The 15,406-nt window shown below is 46.7% G+C and overlaps 1 protein-coding gene across 1 annotated transcript in view; it reads right to left on the bottom strand.

Moving 5' to 3' along the window:
- Nucleotides 1–1,189: 1,189 nt before the first annotated feature.
- The window catches only part of LOC142586154 (derlin-1-like), a 52,039-nt gene continuing 37,822 nt past the window's right edge, over nucleotides 1,190–15,406 (bottom strand). The window contains exons 6-7 of the mRNA XM_075697406.1: nucleotides 7,535–7,587; nucleotides 1,190–1,250 (exon numbers count right to left, since the gene is read on the bottom strand). Of these exons, the coding sequence (XP_075553521.1) occupies nucleotides 1,190–1,250; nucleotides 7,535–7,587 (114 nt within the window). The remainder of the gene's footprint in view (nucleotides 1,251–7,534; nucleotides 7,588–15,406) is intronic.

The raw sequence follows: 15,406 nt of genomic DNA, 5'->3' as shown, positions 1-15,406 counted from the left end.
AGAAAGTGTAATCCCATACACACGCTCGGCTGCCCTGTGGTGGCGCTGCTAACCGAGGGCTCTGGTACTGTTTGTCACCGCCTCGTCTGAAAGGTCATGCCGAAATATCAGCATCATCTAGTAATTAAAATTGAAGGTTTTTACTTTTCTAAGAGATATAACGATGCCTTAGAACGTGCAGTTATAAAGTAAGGTACACCAAGGAAGAAGCAGCACGGTTTGTATTCTTGAAGGGCACATAATTACCAATACTAACAAAACCAGGCGATTGAAAGCGTACAAAAGAACAAAAAGAAATACAAAGTCTTTAATTTCTACACTAACATATAACACATCAGTGACGGGATACCTCACATCGGACAGATAGTATTTCAACGTGCCTGATACAAGATGATCATACGAAAATAAAACGTGATCACAGAGTACGCTTAATTTAAAAGGTAATGAAATAGATCTTCAATTCATTGTGAGCGATATTAGTGATGAGAATGCTTTTATTACGGATTTTGGCAAACTTTGTTTGTTGATCTGCAATTTATATTCTGTGCAAAAGCGTGGTTGAAGACAGGGATCAGGGTTTCCGAGGTGTACCAGTATTTCATAAGTTGCAGAGTCTTTACTGATCTAAGAATATTCCTCAACCTTTCTTTTTCTTGCAAAATAAAATAGCTATAGAACGCGGTACTCCTAATATATATCTACCTTATGACTTGGTATTTCTGTGACAAAGCTTTTCTCGTCGATATACTTGCAATGTGACGCAGGAGTACCTTTTGTATTCGTATTATTTTATTCATGGTTCGTGATGTGGTCCGCCGAACTAAACTACAATAGTTAAACTGCCAGGTAAACAGTGTATGGTAAATTGGCGGCTTGGTGTTTACCGGCATGAGAGCTCAAGAGCGCGCCAGCACCCCATCCAAGGCAGAAAGCTTACTGCGCATTATTAGTAAAATAAGCATACTCACTTAATCGACAACAAACATTATCCAGCAATGTTATGCTGGTTAACAAGCCCAATATGTATATCTCATAAAGTAACTGAGTGTCAATTTTTTGTATTCCTTGTTTCGAAAAGACTACCTTTCGCTTTAGTAGTGTTAAATACGTGAAGCCGTCATCTTTTCAATCATGCAAATAATCCTTTCACATGCGCACTGCGCGACATCTGTAGCACCGAGAGTTGCAGTTACGTGAACAGGAGATATGAGATGTGTCCCACCAGGATGCCAATGAGCTCATACAGGCCCCTATAGGAAAAGAAGGAGAGAAATGACAGGAAGTGAATAAGTCCTCAATTTTAGTGAGCACTGCAGCACTTTGTTCATAGCTACACAGATTGACAAGGATACAGATCAAGGGAGCTCTATTTATTCCACTGTTTCTTCGCTAGCTATTATGTTCAGGTGGAGCTGTTTCATTAGTACTTACACATCGGCGTTCTCCAAGCAGGAAACTACGTAGTCAATAGCTCTGACAGGCAGTATTCGTAGGTTTTGTGATAACTGCTAGCACGGCCCTGTGATTCCCGCGCTCCGCCTCACCAATTTCATGCAGTGCTGCGAAGGCTGGGGGTCATGTCACTGATTCAGTAACAAGAGCCGGCTGCGTGTTCCAGAGAAGGGACGGGAGCTCGCCCATAGTACGCTACTAAACGTTCGGCGAAGTTGCGCTTCTGTCGGTGTCTTGCGGAAGGCGATCAGAGGCGGATAAAGGAGGAGCCCTTCTCGTTCTCTTCTGGTTGGCTGACGCGACAATTAGCTTTTTAAACGCTGCGCAAAGTTGGCGAGAGGAAGTACAGGCACTATTCAAAGAATGGTCTTGGTGCTAAAATTAGGAGGCTTGGTATTTCCTCTAAGTATGTGGTTTCGTTAAAACAATAGTAAGAGGGAAAAACCACAGAGCGTGCACCACAGAAAGGCCATGCTAGTGAAGCCCATCACAAGCGCACTGGTTTTAACACTCTTAAAGGTATAAACGACCTTTTAGGGTGTCAAGGCAGAGGGACACTTTAAAAATCCTGGTGGTCTTGCATAGCAGTTTATGATTTGAAGCAAGGATTGACAAGTGCTGAAAGTTGGGTTCTTGACGCTGTGCTTGCATAGCCTCCACGCATGTTAAAATAAATCTAAGTTATTAAGCCAGCCAGAAGATGGAATTGCAGACCACATGTTACAATGCATTCTAGATTGCATGTCGGAACATAAAGCGTAACAGAGTTGTAAAAGCGAGAGCTTGAAATCTGAAAACAGCCGCAAATGCCAATGGTTCATGTCATTCGTCTAGGGAACGATGCAATCACATTTTCTCTTACATGTTATTTATCATAAATGTACCATTCCTTCTGTCGAAACAGTATAAAAGTACTCTTTTATTCCCTACACAAACCTACACTAAACGACGGTCACTGCACAAAGTGCAAATCAATGTCGATAAAGCACCACAGCACAAAACTTCTCTGCGGACCATTTTCACTATGTTGCATGACTACACGCGCAGCATTTGTACATCGCGCTAACTTATGCACTTCCTCACACACACATGCCGACTAGTTCTCTGTGAACAAGACACATTTCACTGAAAGAAATCATCATGACAATGCATACCACACTGACTTTCCTTCTTCGCTTTCGGCCAATATGCGCAACAGTCCTCGCCGATTAACGTTTGAAGAATAGGCCATTTGTCTTAACCCTGCCCTTCAATGAAATTTCTGTAACAGATCTGGGCAATGCATTTTTCTTATTTTCATTTTGCGTGCGTTGATTATGACTGTAGTGCCACGGTTTTTCTTGTTTTGCATTGTCGCTTGCTTATTTTTAGGGTAGGTCGCTATCTCTGAAAAACTATTTTCTGTAAATGGCTACCCTGCCTAGGCTACCCTGTCGCTGCGCCAAAAGAAAGCAATCAAGTATATGGTGCACCATCTTCCTTTTGAGCGTCGCCTATTGAAAATTACAAATAAAACTACAGCGTACTAGATATAGCTACAGCTTGAGTGATATTGTGAACAAACATTAGAAACAACTGCGAGGAAATATTTTTTGTAACTTGTTTGGGCAGTAACTAGCAATTGTAATGAGGTCCTGTACGAAGGACTGGGGGCCAGAGACCGCATTTTCTTAAGCTTTGACTGGCTGGTCGGATGATCTCGTTTTGTCCTCGCAACAATGCCCGGTTGCCCTCGGCTGAGTGCCCGCCTAATGACTCTGGCTTTTGACTCAAGGTCATTTAACTGTCGTCGACAACGGGAGCTAAAAGCATTCCATCCTCTACATCAAGACGAGCGGTAGCTCATGCAAGAGGAGACGAAGTCGCATCCAATGGAAGCCCAAGCTGACTAATTATTCGCATATCGAATTCTTAACAATTAACGGCATGACGAATTCTTCACATATCGTATCTTGCTTTGGTGCAGGAACGCTGAATACCTGTGAACACGTGAGCATCAACATTTGTAAAATACCGCAGTCACAAGGACGGGGGGGGGGGGGGGGCGCAAGCGATCACAGGAAATTTCGTTCAATGTTTGCTAGGAGCACACACATAATTGTGAGATAAATAAGTACTTCATTAATGCTGATTTGCCTTTCGATGCAGCACATCAGTACAAAACAGCAAACTTGTAACAGACGTTATTGACAAGCAGCACACTTAGGTTTTCAATCGCAATGATTTTCCAGAGTATTTGCTGTTGATGAGTTTGCTTTCTTGAGGATCTTGTCTCAATAAACATGTTTGAAACAAACACCCCTCTAGCTTATTGCACCTTACACTTCCAAAGAGCATGGTACAGGTATTCTTTTTCGTAAGCATTTCTCACAAACTTGCGCCATACAACCTTTCCACACCTTTAGTATTGTATTGAGAACACAATTTATTTGTCATAAATTTTATGCAATGTTCGCAACATTTTAAAATAAGTCCAAACTTGCAGGTATGAAACATTGGTTTCAAAACTGCGTTCTCATTTTTGCCAGCACTTCATGTTCGGTATTTGCTTAATACGCGAAAACTAATAACAATTCTTGTACTGTAGATTTATGCATGAAGTTTTGTGCACTGCTCCTTTATGGAAAAACCTGTGCAATACACCGAAATAATCTGAAACGTGCGATAGAGTTAGACTATATGGGCAGTTGTTCGGAGAAATGTTTGAACAAAATATTTTTTTTTATTCTTTAGGGTTTTTTAGAGAGAACGCGCTTCGGCCGAATGATTTGGGAATAATGGTGGTTTATTGCACAACCCGATGACATCGCCACATACCTACCTGCCAAACCATCTTTCCTCTGCATCTTTCAGTTTGCAGCAATGACTCCTCGCATGGCGGCCATAGTTTCGCACATTTTTATTCGTGAAAAGCATGTCTTTGCTGGTTTCATAGTCAAAACATATTTACCGCGTCAACTATAAAGAGGAAACTAAAATTTTCATTCTCAGACTGAAATTCTAAAATTCTTTGGGACAGGTAGCGACATGTCTTAAGAGAGAATACTTTTATTTTATCTGTTTTGATACAGCACGATAAACGATGATAAGCTAAACGGGCCTAAAATACACCATTACATGTCGTCAGAGCTTTGGGGAAATGAAAAGAACATGGTTATATTTATAGAATCGAACAGTATATGTATGGTTAAATTAGGCATTACATTCGTTGACTGGAACAGAGTAACGAAAAACTCGATCCTGCAACACTCTAATTTGAAACATCGCTCTAGCTTTGGAGCAACACCACGTCTTAACAGATTCATATAGTTAATAAGTTGGGCGAGACAGGTATATCCACGCGTTTCAGGTAATGTCGGACAAGGATCAGCCCAGCTCCTCAATGTTGCTTTGCATTTTCTAGCGATGCCATGGACGGGCCTAGTTTTGTCTCAGTGCTTAGTCGTCCTTTTGTTACATGGCAGCATAAAATGCATGACACAGCGCAACAAAATAAATTTATTAAATGCATACAACATTTATATGCCTACCTAACTAGAATATTGTCCATCACGTAAGACAACTAATAGCTCATACCGTCTTACGCAATGGCTCATACACCCGTGAGCAAGCAAAAAAAAAAGCAATTGGTCATAGCCGCGTGAGGCAAATGCTACCAGCGCTCAGGAAAGTGAAGCGAGCAGTGCATACATTCATTGAGATCACCCATGCAGCAGACAGAACACCATACGTTTCAATAAAGAACAAGCTCAAAACAAGCATCCGAACCATCAATAAAGGATTACATATACCCCTCAGAAAATGTAGCGGTGGTTTTGCAACAGCTTCGCTAAATTAACCCTAATTCGCCTTAATTAGCACCATAGGTCGGGAACTTGACTCCCACCAATAGTAGAGGGTACGAGTGCCTTAATTAACTCTGTCTTAATTAAATGTGGCTAAGTAACTTTACCTTAATTAAAACGAATATACGTGCGTTCAAGTGGCCTACTGAACTCCATCTTAAACCTGCCTTCTCATGTTCGCTATCAAACACGATAAGCGAACGATCGGTGAGGGTCCATAAGGGCTTATACTGGTCGTATCAAGTTCCGTAAGATTGATAATGACACTGTGCTGGGGGGGGGGGGCGAAGATGATCAAGTGGCACAATGCTTACGCGTACTTAGACAACTACCAGAGAAGTTTCCGCGTGAATTTTCCTTTCTGAAGAGGGAAAGCATGTTGGCAACTGGGGTCCTTTGAAATTATTTGACCAGTTTCGGTCAGAATTGAGGTGATTAGCGTGGCACAAAAGGGGATAAGTCAATATGTATTAAGTGGAACATACGTTGGGCTTAAACATGCATTCTGTATTTCGGCTTGGTGTTTACCCTTTTTTTACATGCGTATTAAACTATAAAAATATTTTTACGTCTGCAAATGACGCTGCTGTACAGGCAACGAATGAAACGGCACAACCAATGTGCGGCTGCTATCATGCTGACTTACTGCTTTTTCCACCATATGAGCACGCAAACACGATCATTACTAAAGGTCAAGACATTGTAAAAATGTTCCCCGACGTTTCTCTCGTTATCGCTGCAGAATCGAGAACTCTCAACAACAAGAGTTCTACTGCATTAAAGAACATAAGTACCATTAAAAACGGCTAATCTCTTCAAGTGATGTACACAGAAAGACACATGTGTGCGATGCGCTTCGTCTGTTTTCATCGTTACCGCGCGAAAATACAATCTATAACACGAGTGTGCGAACCATGTGAGCACGTGCCAAGCTCCCTCTCCGCGCCACCTTCTGGTACGACGCTGGCCGTCGAGAGCAGCATTAGGCCAGAAATGTCATCTTAATGTTCGCCAGCGGGTCCAGTAAACTGTGACGCTTTTAATGCGTAAGCATTCTCTCGTCAGTACCCCAGCAAAATCTGTCCGTAACGCGAAAAGTCTCACCCCCTTTATCTGCAAAATAAAGGCATAATTACCGAAGTTAAGGCATTTAATCGTTATAATGGTATAAATATAGATGATTGGCAGATTGTTAATTGATAAGGAAGGAATTTAAAATTGAAAGAAATAGGAAAGAGACAATCGCTCTCCTAATGCCCCTTTGAAAGGTTACTTTTTCTGAAAGCTTGCTCTCTCGCATTACCGGCATGCGTGCAAACAAGCCTGCTTTGAAACGATGGAGTATGAAAGAAATGATAGAGTAGCTAATTGGTCGATGTGATAATACTGTTACACTAGATGATCGGTAGGCTTAAAGAAAGAAAGACTGGTTAGGTCACCACGCCCAGGTCGTAACAAAAAGGAAATAAAATAATATGAATAAGGTTAACCAAAATTTAATTTTGCAGAACGCAGCAGTCAAAGCAGATTGTTACCATATGTGATTGTACGGAATAGAATTGTAATTGAAGAACTATTATATGGTTTAAGTAGGGGAGGCATGATAAACAATAAAAATGCTACAGGAATTCTTAGAAGTGTCCACTAGTGCGTAAACATTATTTGGTACCGGAAAAGCAATGGGTAGATGTGCATAAGCCAGGAAAAGCAAGTAAGCGAAAGCGAAGTAACACCCGAGCCAAACAATGCTCACGCATCACTAGACAATTCTCAGAATTTCTGTAGCATTTTTCTACTTCATTATTCTCACGCAAAGCATCCATCTCAGAGGCACGCACTGGTCTCAGAACAGTGGCACGCGGCTGATATCAGTTGTGATGATGCTGCAATCGAGAGCGAAATGCGTTGCCATGACTGCCGAAAAGCGCGTTGTATGAGAAAGCAAAAAATAAAAAATCCCCCGGCCAAGCTAGAAAAGTGACACGTTGGCGAACAACAAAGTACACATCCCTGGCCCCAGGCTGCTCTTGGTGGTATTTGACGTTTCGAAAATGTCGCGGAGATTATGTTTGGCAGGCACTCGAGAGGTGTGTAAGCCTTTCTTGTCGACTGTACATTTGTATGCACTCCTCCGTGAAGCTGTCAGGATATTCTCGCTGTGCAATTTCACACGTTCAGACCCTAGAGCTACAGGGAGGTTTCATCAGAAAGAGGAACGACATTGGTGGATAACTTACCCGCCACTGACCATCAAGTTAAGCACAAACAAGACCCAAGGAATGTAGATGGCCTGCAATACAGTTAAAGGAGAAGTCATGTGTTAATCAAATATCGCAATGTGAACATACTGGGTATCATTTTGGTGCTGTTTTCATTGTTTGGTGCACAAACTTAGACAAAATAACGCAACTAAATAAACACACGTAAGAAATCGAGGAAATGGGAACACCTCAATTCGAGCTTAAGTTTCTCCTTACCAACGTACAAGTATGGTATATTATTTCTGTTTCGTTTTCTTATTAGGTGCAATACCAGCTGCATTAATGTTTTCCCGTGGTTCAGTAAAGCTGATAATTGTCTGCAACAACAGTAGTCGTAACATAGCCCAGGCTTCTGACAACATGCTTTCAGTCTACACCAACCCTCTGTGTGTCATCACTGTGCAAGCCACACTAAGAAAAGTTTTTGCACATTTCAAGATAGAAGCAGTCAACATTGAAATCCTAATTCATTATGTTTAACGTTCCAGCTTTTCTTAGCTCGTTACGAAGTTTGCACCTCTCTCGCCACAGAGAGAGAAGTGAATGAAGAGGTGAGAAAGTCGAGAGGGACGCCGGAACGGTGCTTCCATAGGTGGAAGTTGTTACGTTTCGCCTACAACGCGCGGTTTTGCCGGCGCGACTGCAACAAAGCGGCAGACATTTTGGCCCGTTCGGCGTAGCCGCTACGCTCCCCGCCAAGCGCGTCCAGGCATGTTCCGATGCCACGTGCCTTCATGTGCGTGTGTGAGTGTATGTGCCATTGTGCCCGACCTGAGGCGCTACGAGAGTAGAAGTCACCTTCTCCTCCCAGCCATTGTGCCCGTCCGGAGGCGCTACGAGTAGAAGTCACCTTCTCCTCCCAGCCATTGTGCCCGTCCGGAGGCGCTACGACAGTATGCGTCACCTTATCCCATTGTACAATCACGTGCTCGTCTATTGAGGGGTTCCTTCTTGCCCTCAACTGCGAGAGTATAAAAACAGCTGCCCCCGGACGCCAAAAAGAGGGGCTCCGATTTCTTCTGTTGAGTAAAGTGCACTCCCGTCTCTCTACTTCGGTCAACCTGACCGCCAACTCTTTGCGATGTTAAAATAAACAAGTTGTTTTGTTGTTACCAGTCGACTGATGCTTTGCCGGGACCTTCGGATGCTTCCAGTTGTACCCCAGGCCGCCAGGCCAACGCTACCCTTGGGGCTTGCGACCCAGGTGCAACAACGGGCGTCAGCGCCGAGTTCCCAACAGGTCGTACCATCGGTGCGACCACAACAACCGTTGCCATCGGTGGGATTCAAACAACTGTCTGCCAGCGGTGAGATCGCGACAACGGAAGCCAGCAGCGAAGAGATGCAGTTGACTGTATGCTGAGCAGCTCAACAACGATCCGGGAGCAGTGCAACGAGCCCTGTGTGATGACTGGTTGCCTGCAGCGGAACGACTGCGCTGAACTCTTGGCTACGAGGTTTGGTGAGTGCGGGACTTTCTTCTTCTGAGCTTTGCCAGGCTTTTGTTAGTGTCAGAAACAGAGCTGGTAATTGTGGTTGTCGTTGCTGCCGGGTTAGATTGCGGCAAGACAATAATAGGCAGTAGAGAAAGCAGCATTCAGAGCAGCCATGGATTTGAAGTCGTTGCGCAAACCGAAATTGTTGGAGCTTGCAAGAGAGTTGGGTCTGGATGTCTCGGACAAACTCAGAAAACCAGAACTGCTAAAGGCTATTCTTGAGTTAGAGGCTGAGGATGACGAGCTGTCGGAATGCCTTGAGACTATTGAGGAGATGTCAAAAAGACAGGAGCGCGAACTTAAAGAGCAAAAAGAGAAACAGGAGCGCGAACTTAAAGAGCAGAAAGAAAAAGAAGAGCGCGAACACGCTTTGGAAATGAAGCGTCTCGAGGTAGAGATGGAACGCGCTCGTAATGGAAGTCAGGCACACGGTGCAGGAGAACGCGTATTGTTCAAAATGACTGACCTGATGCGGCCGTTTAAGCTTGGAGAGGACATTGGTTTGTTCCTGGTTAACTTTGAGCGAACGTGCGAGAAGCAGGGGTTCTCTCGGGAAACGTGGCCACAGCGCTTGCTCACTTTGTTACCCGGCGAGGCGGCCGACGTAGTCGCTCGCTTGGATAGAGAGGAGGCAGAGGATTTCGACACAGTGAAATCGAGTCTTCTAAAAAAGTACCGGCTGTCAGCGGAGGCGTTCCGTCGGAAGTTTCGGGAAAATGAGAAAGGCAGAAGTGAGTCATACACAGAGTTTGCGTACAGGCTAATGTCAAACATGCAGGAGTGGCTCAAAGAAGAGAAAGCGTTTGGTGACCACGATAAAGTTCTGCAGTGTTTCGGGCTGGAACAGTTTTATAGTCCGTTACCTGAGAACGTGAGGTACTGGGTCTTGGATAGGCCAGACGTTTGTACGGTGGCTAAAGCCGCTGAGCTAGCCGAGGAGTTTGTGACGCGTCGGGCTCGCGGAGCTAAGGACGGTCAAAAGGGTGAATTTGGCTCGAAGTTTGAGAGGCCGAAGTTCACACCCATGAGAGCAAAGGGGAACACGCGTAGTGAGGATGCGAGTGAAAGCAGTCCGACCAAACGTAAGGAGACGGCGGCAGCCGAAGCCGAACGCAGAAAGCGGTTCGAGATGAGGCAAGCGCGCGTGTGTTATACGTGCCAGAAGCCGGGTCACTTTTCGGCGCAGTGTCCGGAAACAACATCAAAAGTTGTGTTTTTTTCATTATGCAGCACTGACGAGAACATGAAGCTTCTCGAGCCTTACATGCGAGACCTCCTCGTGAACGGGAAAGAGTGCCGAGTGCTTCGCGATTCCGCAGCTACGATGGATGTAGTTCACCCGTCCTACGTAGAACCCGATATGTTCACGGGCGAGTGCGCATGGATCAAGCAAGCCCTGGAAGCTCATAGCGTGTGTCTGCCAGTAGCAAAGGTGCTTATTGAAGGACCTTTCGGAGCGCTTGAGACGGAGGCGGCAGTGTCATCTATGCTGCCCCCCCAGTACCCGTACCTATTTTCAAACAGGTCCGATCACCTCCTGCGCGAGAAGGGGCTTTTGTTTGGTGAGGCTAGCGTTCAGGCCTTAACCAGATCGAAGGTTCGGGAGCTCGCTGCAAAGGCGGTAGTTGCGGGGCCGACGTTATCGAACAATGAAAAAGGGTCAGAGGCGCAGCAAGCTGATATTCAGAGCACGCCCGAACTGAATAAAATTGAGTCTGTAGCGTTGAAGGCGCCAGATACTAGAGAGGAAATGCCCGATAAGGGAAAGTTAGAAGAGCTATCTACAGATTTGCTCATCGCGCCTACGTCAGACGGACTTGATAGGTTGCTAAAAGTCAGCCGGTCGGCTTTGATAGCCGAGCAAAAGAAGGATGGTAGCCTAGAAAACATACGCTGCAATGTCAAGGAAGGTATCGCCAGGAAAAATGCGCGTTTTGTGGAAAGAGGTGGAGTCCTGTACCGGAAGTATCTAGACCGCAGAGGAGTGGAGTTCGATCAGCTGATCGTTCCTCAATGCTATCGTCAGGATCTGTTGCGCTTGTCGCACGGGGGTTCGTGGTCCGGACACCTAGGAGTTAAGAAAACTAAGGACCGTCTCTTGCAAGAGTACTATTGGCCAGGGTGTTTTCGGGACGCAGACCATTTCGTGAGGACATGTGACACTTGTCAGCGGGTGGGCAAACCAGGGGACAAATCAAGGGCGGCGTTGAAATTGGTACCTATCATTACGGAGCCTTTTAGACGGCTCGTTATTGATACAGTGGGACCTCTGCCGGTAACAGCCACGGGGTACAGACACATTTTGACTATGATCTGCCCAGCGACAAAGTTCCCTGAAGCAGTGCCGCTTAAAGAACTCAGCTCAGTTGAGATAGTCAATGCACTACTGTCCATATTTGCGCGAGTTGGTTTTCCTGCGGAAATCCAATCAGATCAGGGCACAGTGTTTACTAGCGCTTTGACGACAACTTTTCTCGAAAGGTGTGGGGTAAAGCTGTTACACAGCTCAGTGTACCACCCACAGTCGAATTCCGTTGAGAAGCTCCACTCCGTCATGAAGCGCGTGTTGAGAGCATTGTGTTTTGAACATCGAACTGACTGGGAGCTGTGTCTGCCTGGGGTGATGTTTGCATTAAGGACCGCGCCGCATGCAGCTACGGGGTTTTCGCCAGCTGAGCTGGTGTACGGTCGCTCGCTTCGGTCTCCGCTTCGCATGCTTCGAGAATCGTGGGAAGGCAGGGGCGACGACCCAGTCGTGGTGGAGTACGTGCTTAAGTTCCTCGAACGCTTAAGAAGGGCACAGGAGTTGTCAGGTGAAGCAATGGCAAAGGCCCAGCAGAGGGCCAAGGTTTATTATGATCGGACCGCCAGGGCCCGTCGTTTTGAGGTGGGCGATGAGGTCATGATATTGCGCACATCGCTAAACAACAAACTAGACGTGCAGTGGGAGGGCCCAGCACGAATTGTTCAGAAACTGTCGGACGTTAACTACGTGGTAAGTCTGCCAGGAAAGCGGAAAGCACAGCAAGTTTACCACTGTAATCTGCTCAAACCTTATAGACAAAGGGAAGCAGTGGTGTGCATGATGGTAAACGTTCCTGAAGAGCTTCCGGTCGAGCTTCCGGGACTAGGCTCAGTGACGAACAGGGAAGACACCGGTCAAGTCATTAGTGACCTTATCAGTAAAGCACCGCTGTCGCGTGAGCAGAAAACCGAACTACACCAGCTCTTACAAGAGTTTCAAGGTCTGTTCTCTGAGAGGCCTGGTAGGACTTCTGTACTTACTCATGATATAGAACTTACCTCCCCAGAGCCAGTACGATCCAAGGCGTACCGGGTGTCACCCCGCCAGAGCGATATTATAGAGGCTGAGGTAAAGAAAATGCTACAGCTCGGTGTTATTGAGGCAGGTGAGAGTGATTATACCTCCCCTTTGATTTTAGTTGAGGTACCGGGCAAGGAACCTCGTCCTTGCGTCGACTACCGCAGGCTTAATTCCATCACTAAGGATCAAATTTATCCGATCCCTAACATCGAGGAGCGCCTTGAGAAAGTTAGTAGCGCTCAGTTTATTTCCACCCTAGATCTTGTCAGGGGTTATTGGCAGGTTCCACTTACAGAAGAGGCTCGTAGGTATGCGGCGTTCATTTCACCAATGGGAACATTTCGTCCTAAAGTGTTGAGTTTTGGTTTGAAGAACGCGCCATACTGTTTTTCAAGCCTCATGGATAAAGTGTTGCGGGGACAGCAAGAATTCGCTTTACCGTATCTAGACGACGTAGCGATATTCTCCGCATCCTGGTCTGAGCATATGGCACACTTGCGGGCAGTGCTAACCCGCCTGCGCGAAGCGGGCTTGACAGTCAAGGCTCCTAAGTGCCAGTTAGCACAGGCCGAGGTTGTCTACCTCGGTCACGTGATTGGTCAGGGTCGTCGCCGCCCCTCTGAAATAAAAGTGGCCGCTGTGCGAGACTTTCCGCAACCGCGCACGAAGACCGATATTCGGTCGTTCTTAGGTGTCGCCGGCTACTATCAGAGGTACATCCCCAGGTACTCTGATATCGCGGCTTCCCTGACGGATGCTCTAAGAAAGACAGAGCCTCAAACAGTCGTCTGGGACGAGACAAAGGAAAGAGCTTTTAGCGCCCTAAAGAGTGCCCTAACAAGCCAGCCTGTGCTACGATCGCCAGACTATACAAAAGGGTTCGTTGTTCAGTGCGATGCTAGTGAGCGAGGCATGGGCGTTGTACTGTGCCAACGGGAAAATGGAGAAGTAGAACACCCCGTCCTGTATGCTAGTCGTAAGCTGACCAGTCGTGAGCAGGCGTATAGCGCCACCGAGAAAGAGTGTGCATGTCTCGTGTGGGCCGTTCAGAAATTGTCATGCTATCTAGCCGGCTCGAGGTTTATCATTGAGACGGATCACTGCCCTCTCCAATGGCTGCAGACCATCTCTCCCAAAAATGGCCGCCTCCTGCGCTGGAGCCTGGCTTTGCAACAATATTCCTTTGAGGTGCGTTACAAAATGGGGAGTCTCAACGGTAACGCCGATGGCTTAAGTCGAAGCCCCTAACGTAGGAATCAGCCTCAAAATTGTTTGTTACTGATGTTTTTCTTCCTGAGGCAGGATTTTTTTAACATATTGCTTTTGTTTAGTGTTTCAAAGTGATGATATGCTTTCTAGTGCAATTTTCCAATTTGTGGACGCGTTCTGAGTGATGCTAGACTACTGTAAGGAACTAGGCAGTGGTATAAAAGGGGAAAGAGCCTGGCAGGGCTTAGTGAGGGTTGTGCCGTGCTTGCTGACTGAGCGGTTGAGTTTCAGCGTAGTTCTAACGCTTGCCGGGAACGAGAACAAAAATGTGAACTCTCCCGAAGACACTTTGCAGTGTCCCGTGCGAACCTGAACGAGAGAACGAGGCCTTCTCTGTGCGCTGCGCTCAAGAAACGTCGAGGGACGCCCGACTTCGGTTATGAGCATCATCGAGCGACATCCCTCCGGACAGCGGATGCAGTCCCCTGTCCATCGGGATCTCCTTCCCCCGGCGGGGCGGTCTGTTACGTTTCGCCTACAACGCGCGGTTTTGCCGGCGCGACTGCAACAAAGCGGCAGACATTTTGGCCCGTTCGGCGTCGCCGCTACGCTCCCCGCCAAGAGCGTCCAGGCATGTTCCGATGCCACGTGCCTTCATGTGCGTGTGTGAGTGTATGTGCCATTGTGCCCGACCTGAGGCGCTACGAGAGTAGAAGTCACCTTCTCCTCCCAGCCATTGTGCCCGTCCGGAGGCGCTACGAGAGTAGAAGTCACCTTCTCCTCCCAGCCATTGTGCCCGACCGGAGGCGCTACGAGAGTAGAAGTCACCTTCTCCTCCCAGCCATTGTGCCCGTCCGGAGGCGCTACGACAGTATGCGTCACCTTATCCCATTGTACAATCACGTGCTCGTCTATTGAGGGGTTCCTTCTTGCCCTCAACTGCGAGAGTATAAAAACAGCTGCCCCCGGACGCCAAAAAGAGGGGCTCCGATTTCTTCTGTTGAGTAAAGTGCACTCCCGTCTCTCTACTTCGGTCAACCTGACCGCCAACTCTTTGCGATGTTAAAATAAACAAGTTGTTTTGTTGTTACCTGTCGACTCATGCTTTGCCGGGACCTTCGGATGCTTCCAGTTGTACCCCAGGCCGCCAGGCCAACGCTACCCTTGGGGCTTGCGACCCAGGTGCAACAACGGGCGTCAGCGCCGAGTTCCCAACAGGTCGTACCATCGGTGCGACCACAACAACCGTTGCCATCGGTGGGATTCAAACAAAGTCCACGCGACACAACGTGCACTTCCATCAGAGACAGAGACATGTGTACTATGGAATAAAATGAAATGACGTCGATAAAACGACACGACAGCATGACGACGGCGCCAGTTATTATGGAATCACGACGGCTAATGATGACGATGCATGAGGCGGCGTGCTGTTGTCATGCAATTGTCTCCATGGTTTTGGCATTCCATCGACGCCATTTGTTCATCACTTTGTCATAATCATTCTGTCATCATACAATTATTGTTATGACACAGCTGTCATACCATCGTCGTCATATTGTCGTCGTTGTACGGTCATCGCCATGCATTCGTTGCTGTACCGTCGTCGTGATGCCATCGTGGTCATTCCATCCCCGTCATTCCAGCTTTGTCATCTGATTCTCTTAACGCTATCGTCGTCACACTATCTCGCACCATTGTCGACATACGTCCGTCGTCACGCCATCGACGTGATACACTCGTCTTCATCCTATTACCCTCATGCCGTTTCGTCACGTTGTCGTCATTGTGCGATCGCCATCACTTAAGAATCATCAT

This window comes from Dermacentor variabilis, chromosome 6 (genome assembly GCF_050947875.1).
Source record: "Dermacentor variabilis isolate Ectoservices chromosome 6, ASM5094787v1, whole genome shotgun sequence".
Taxonomy (NCBI): domain Eukaryota; kingdom Metazoa; phylum Arthropoda; class Arachnida; order Ixodida; family Ixodidae; genus Dermacentor; species Dermacentor variabilis.
Note: the sequence above shows the minus strand (reverse complement) of the source record. Positions and strands in the feature narration are given on the sequence as shown.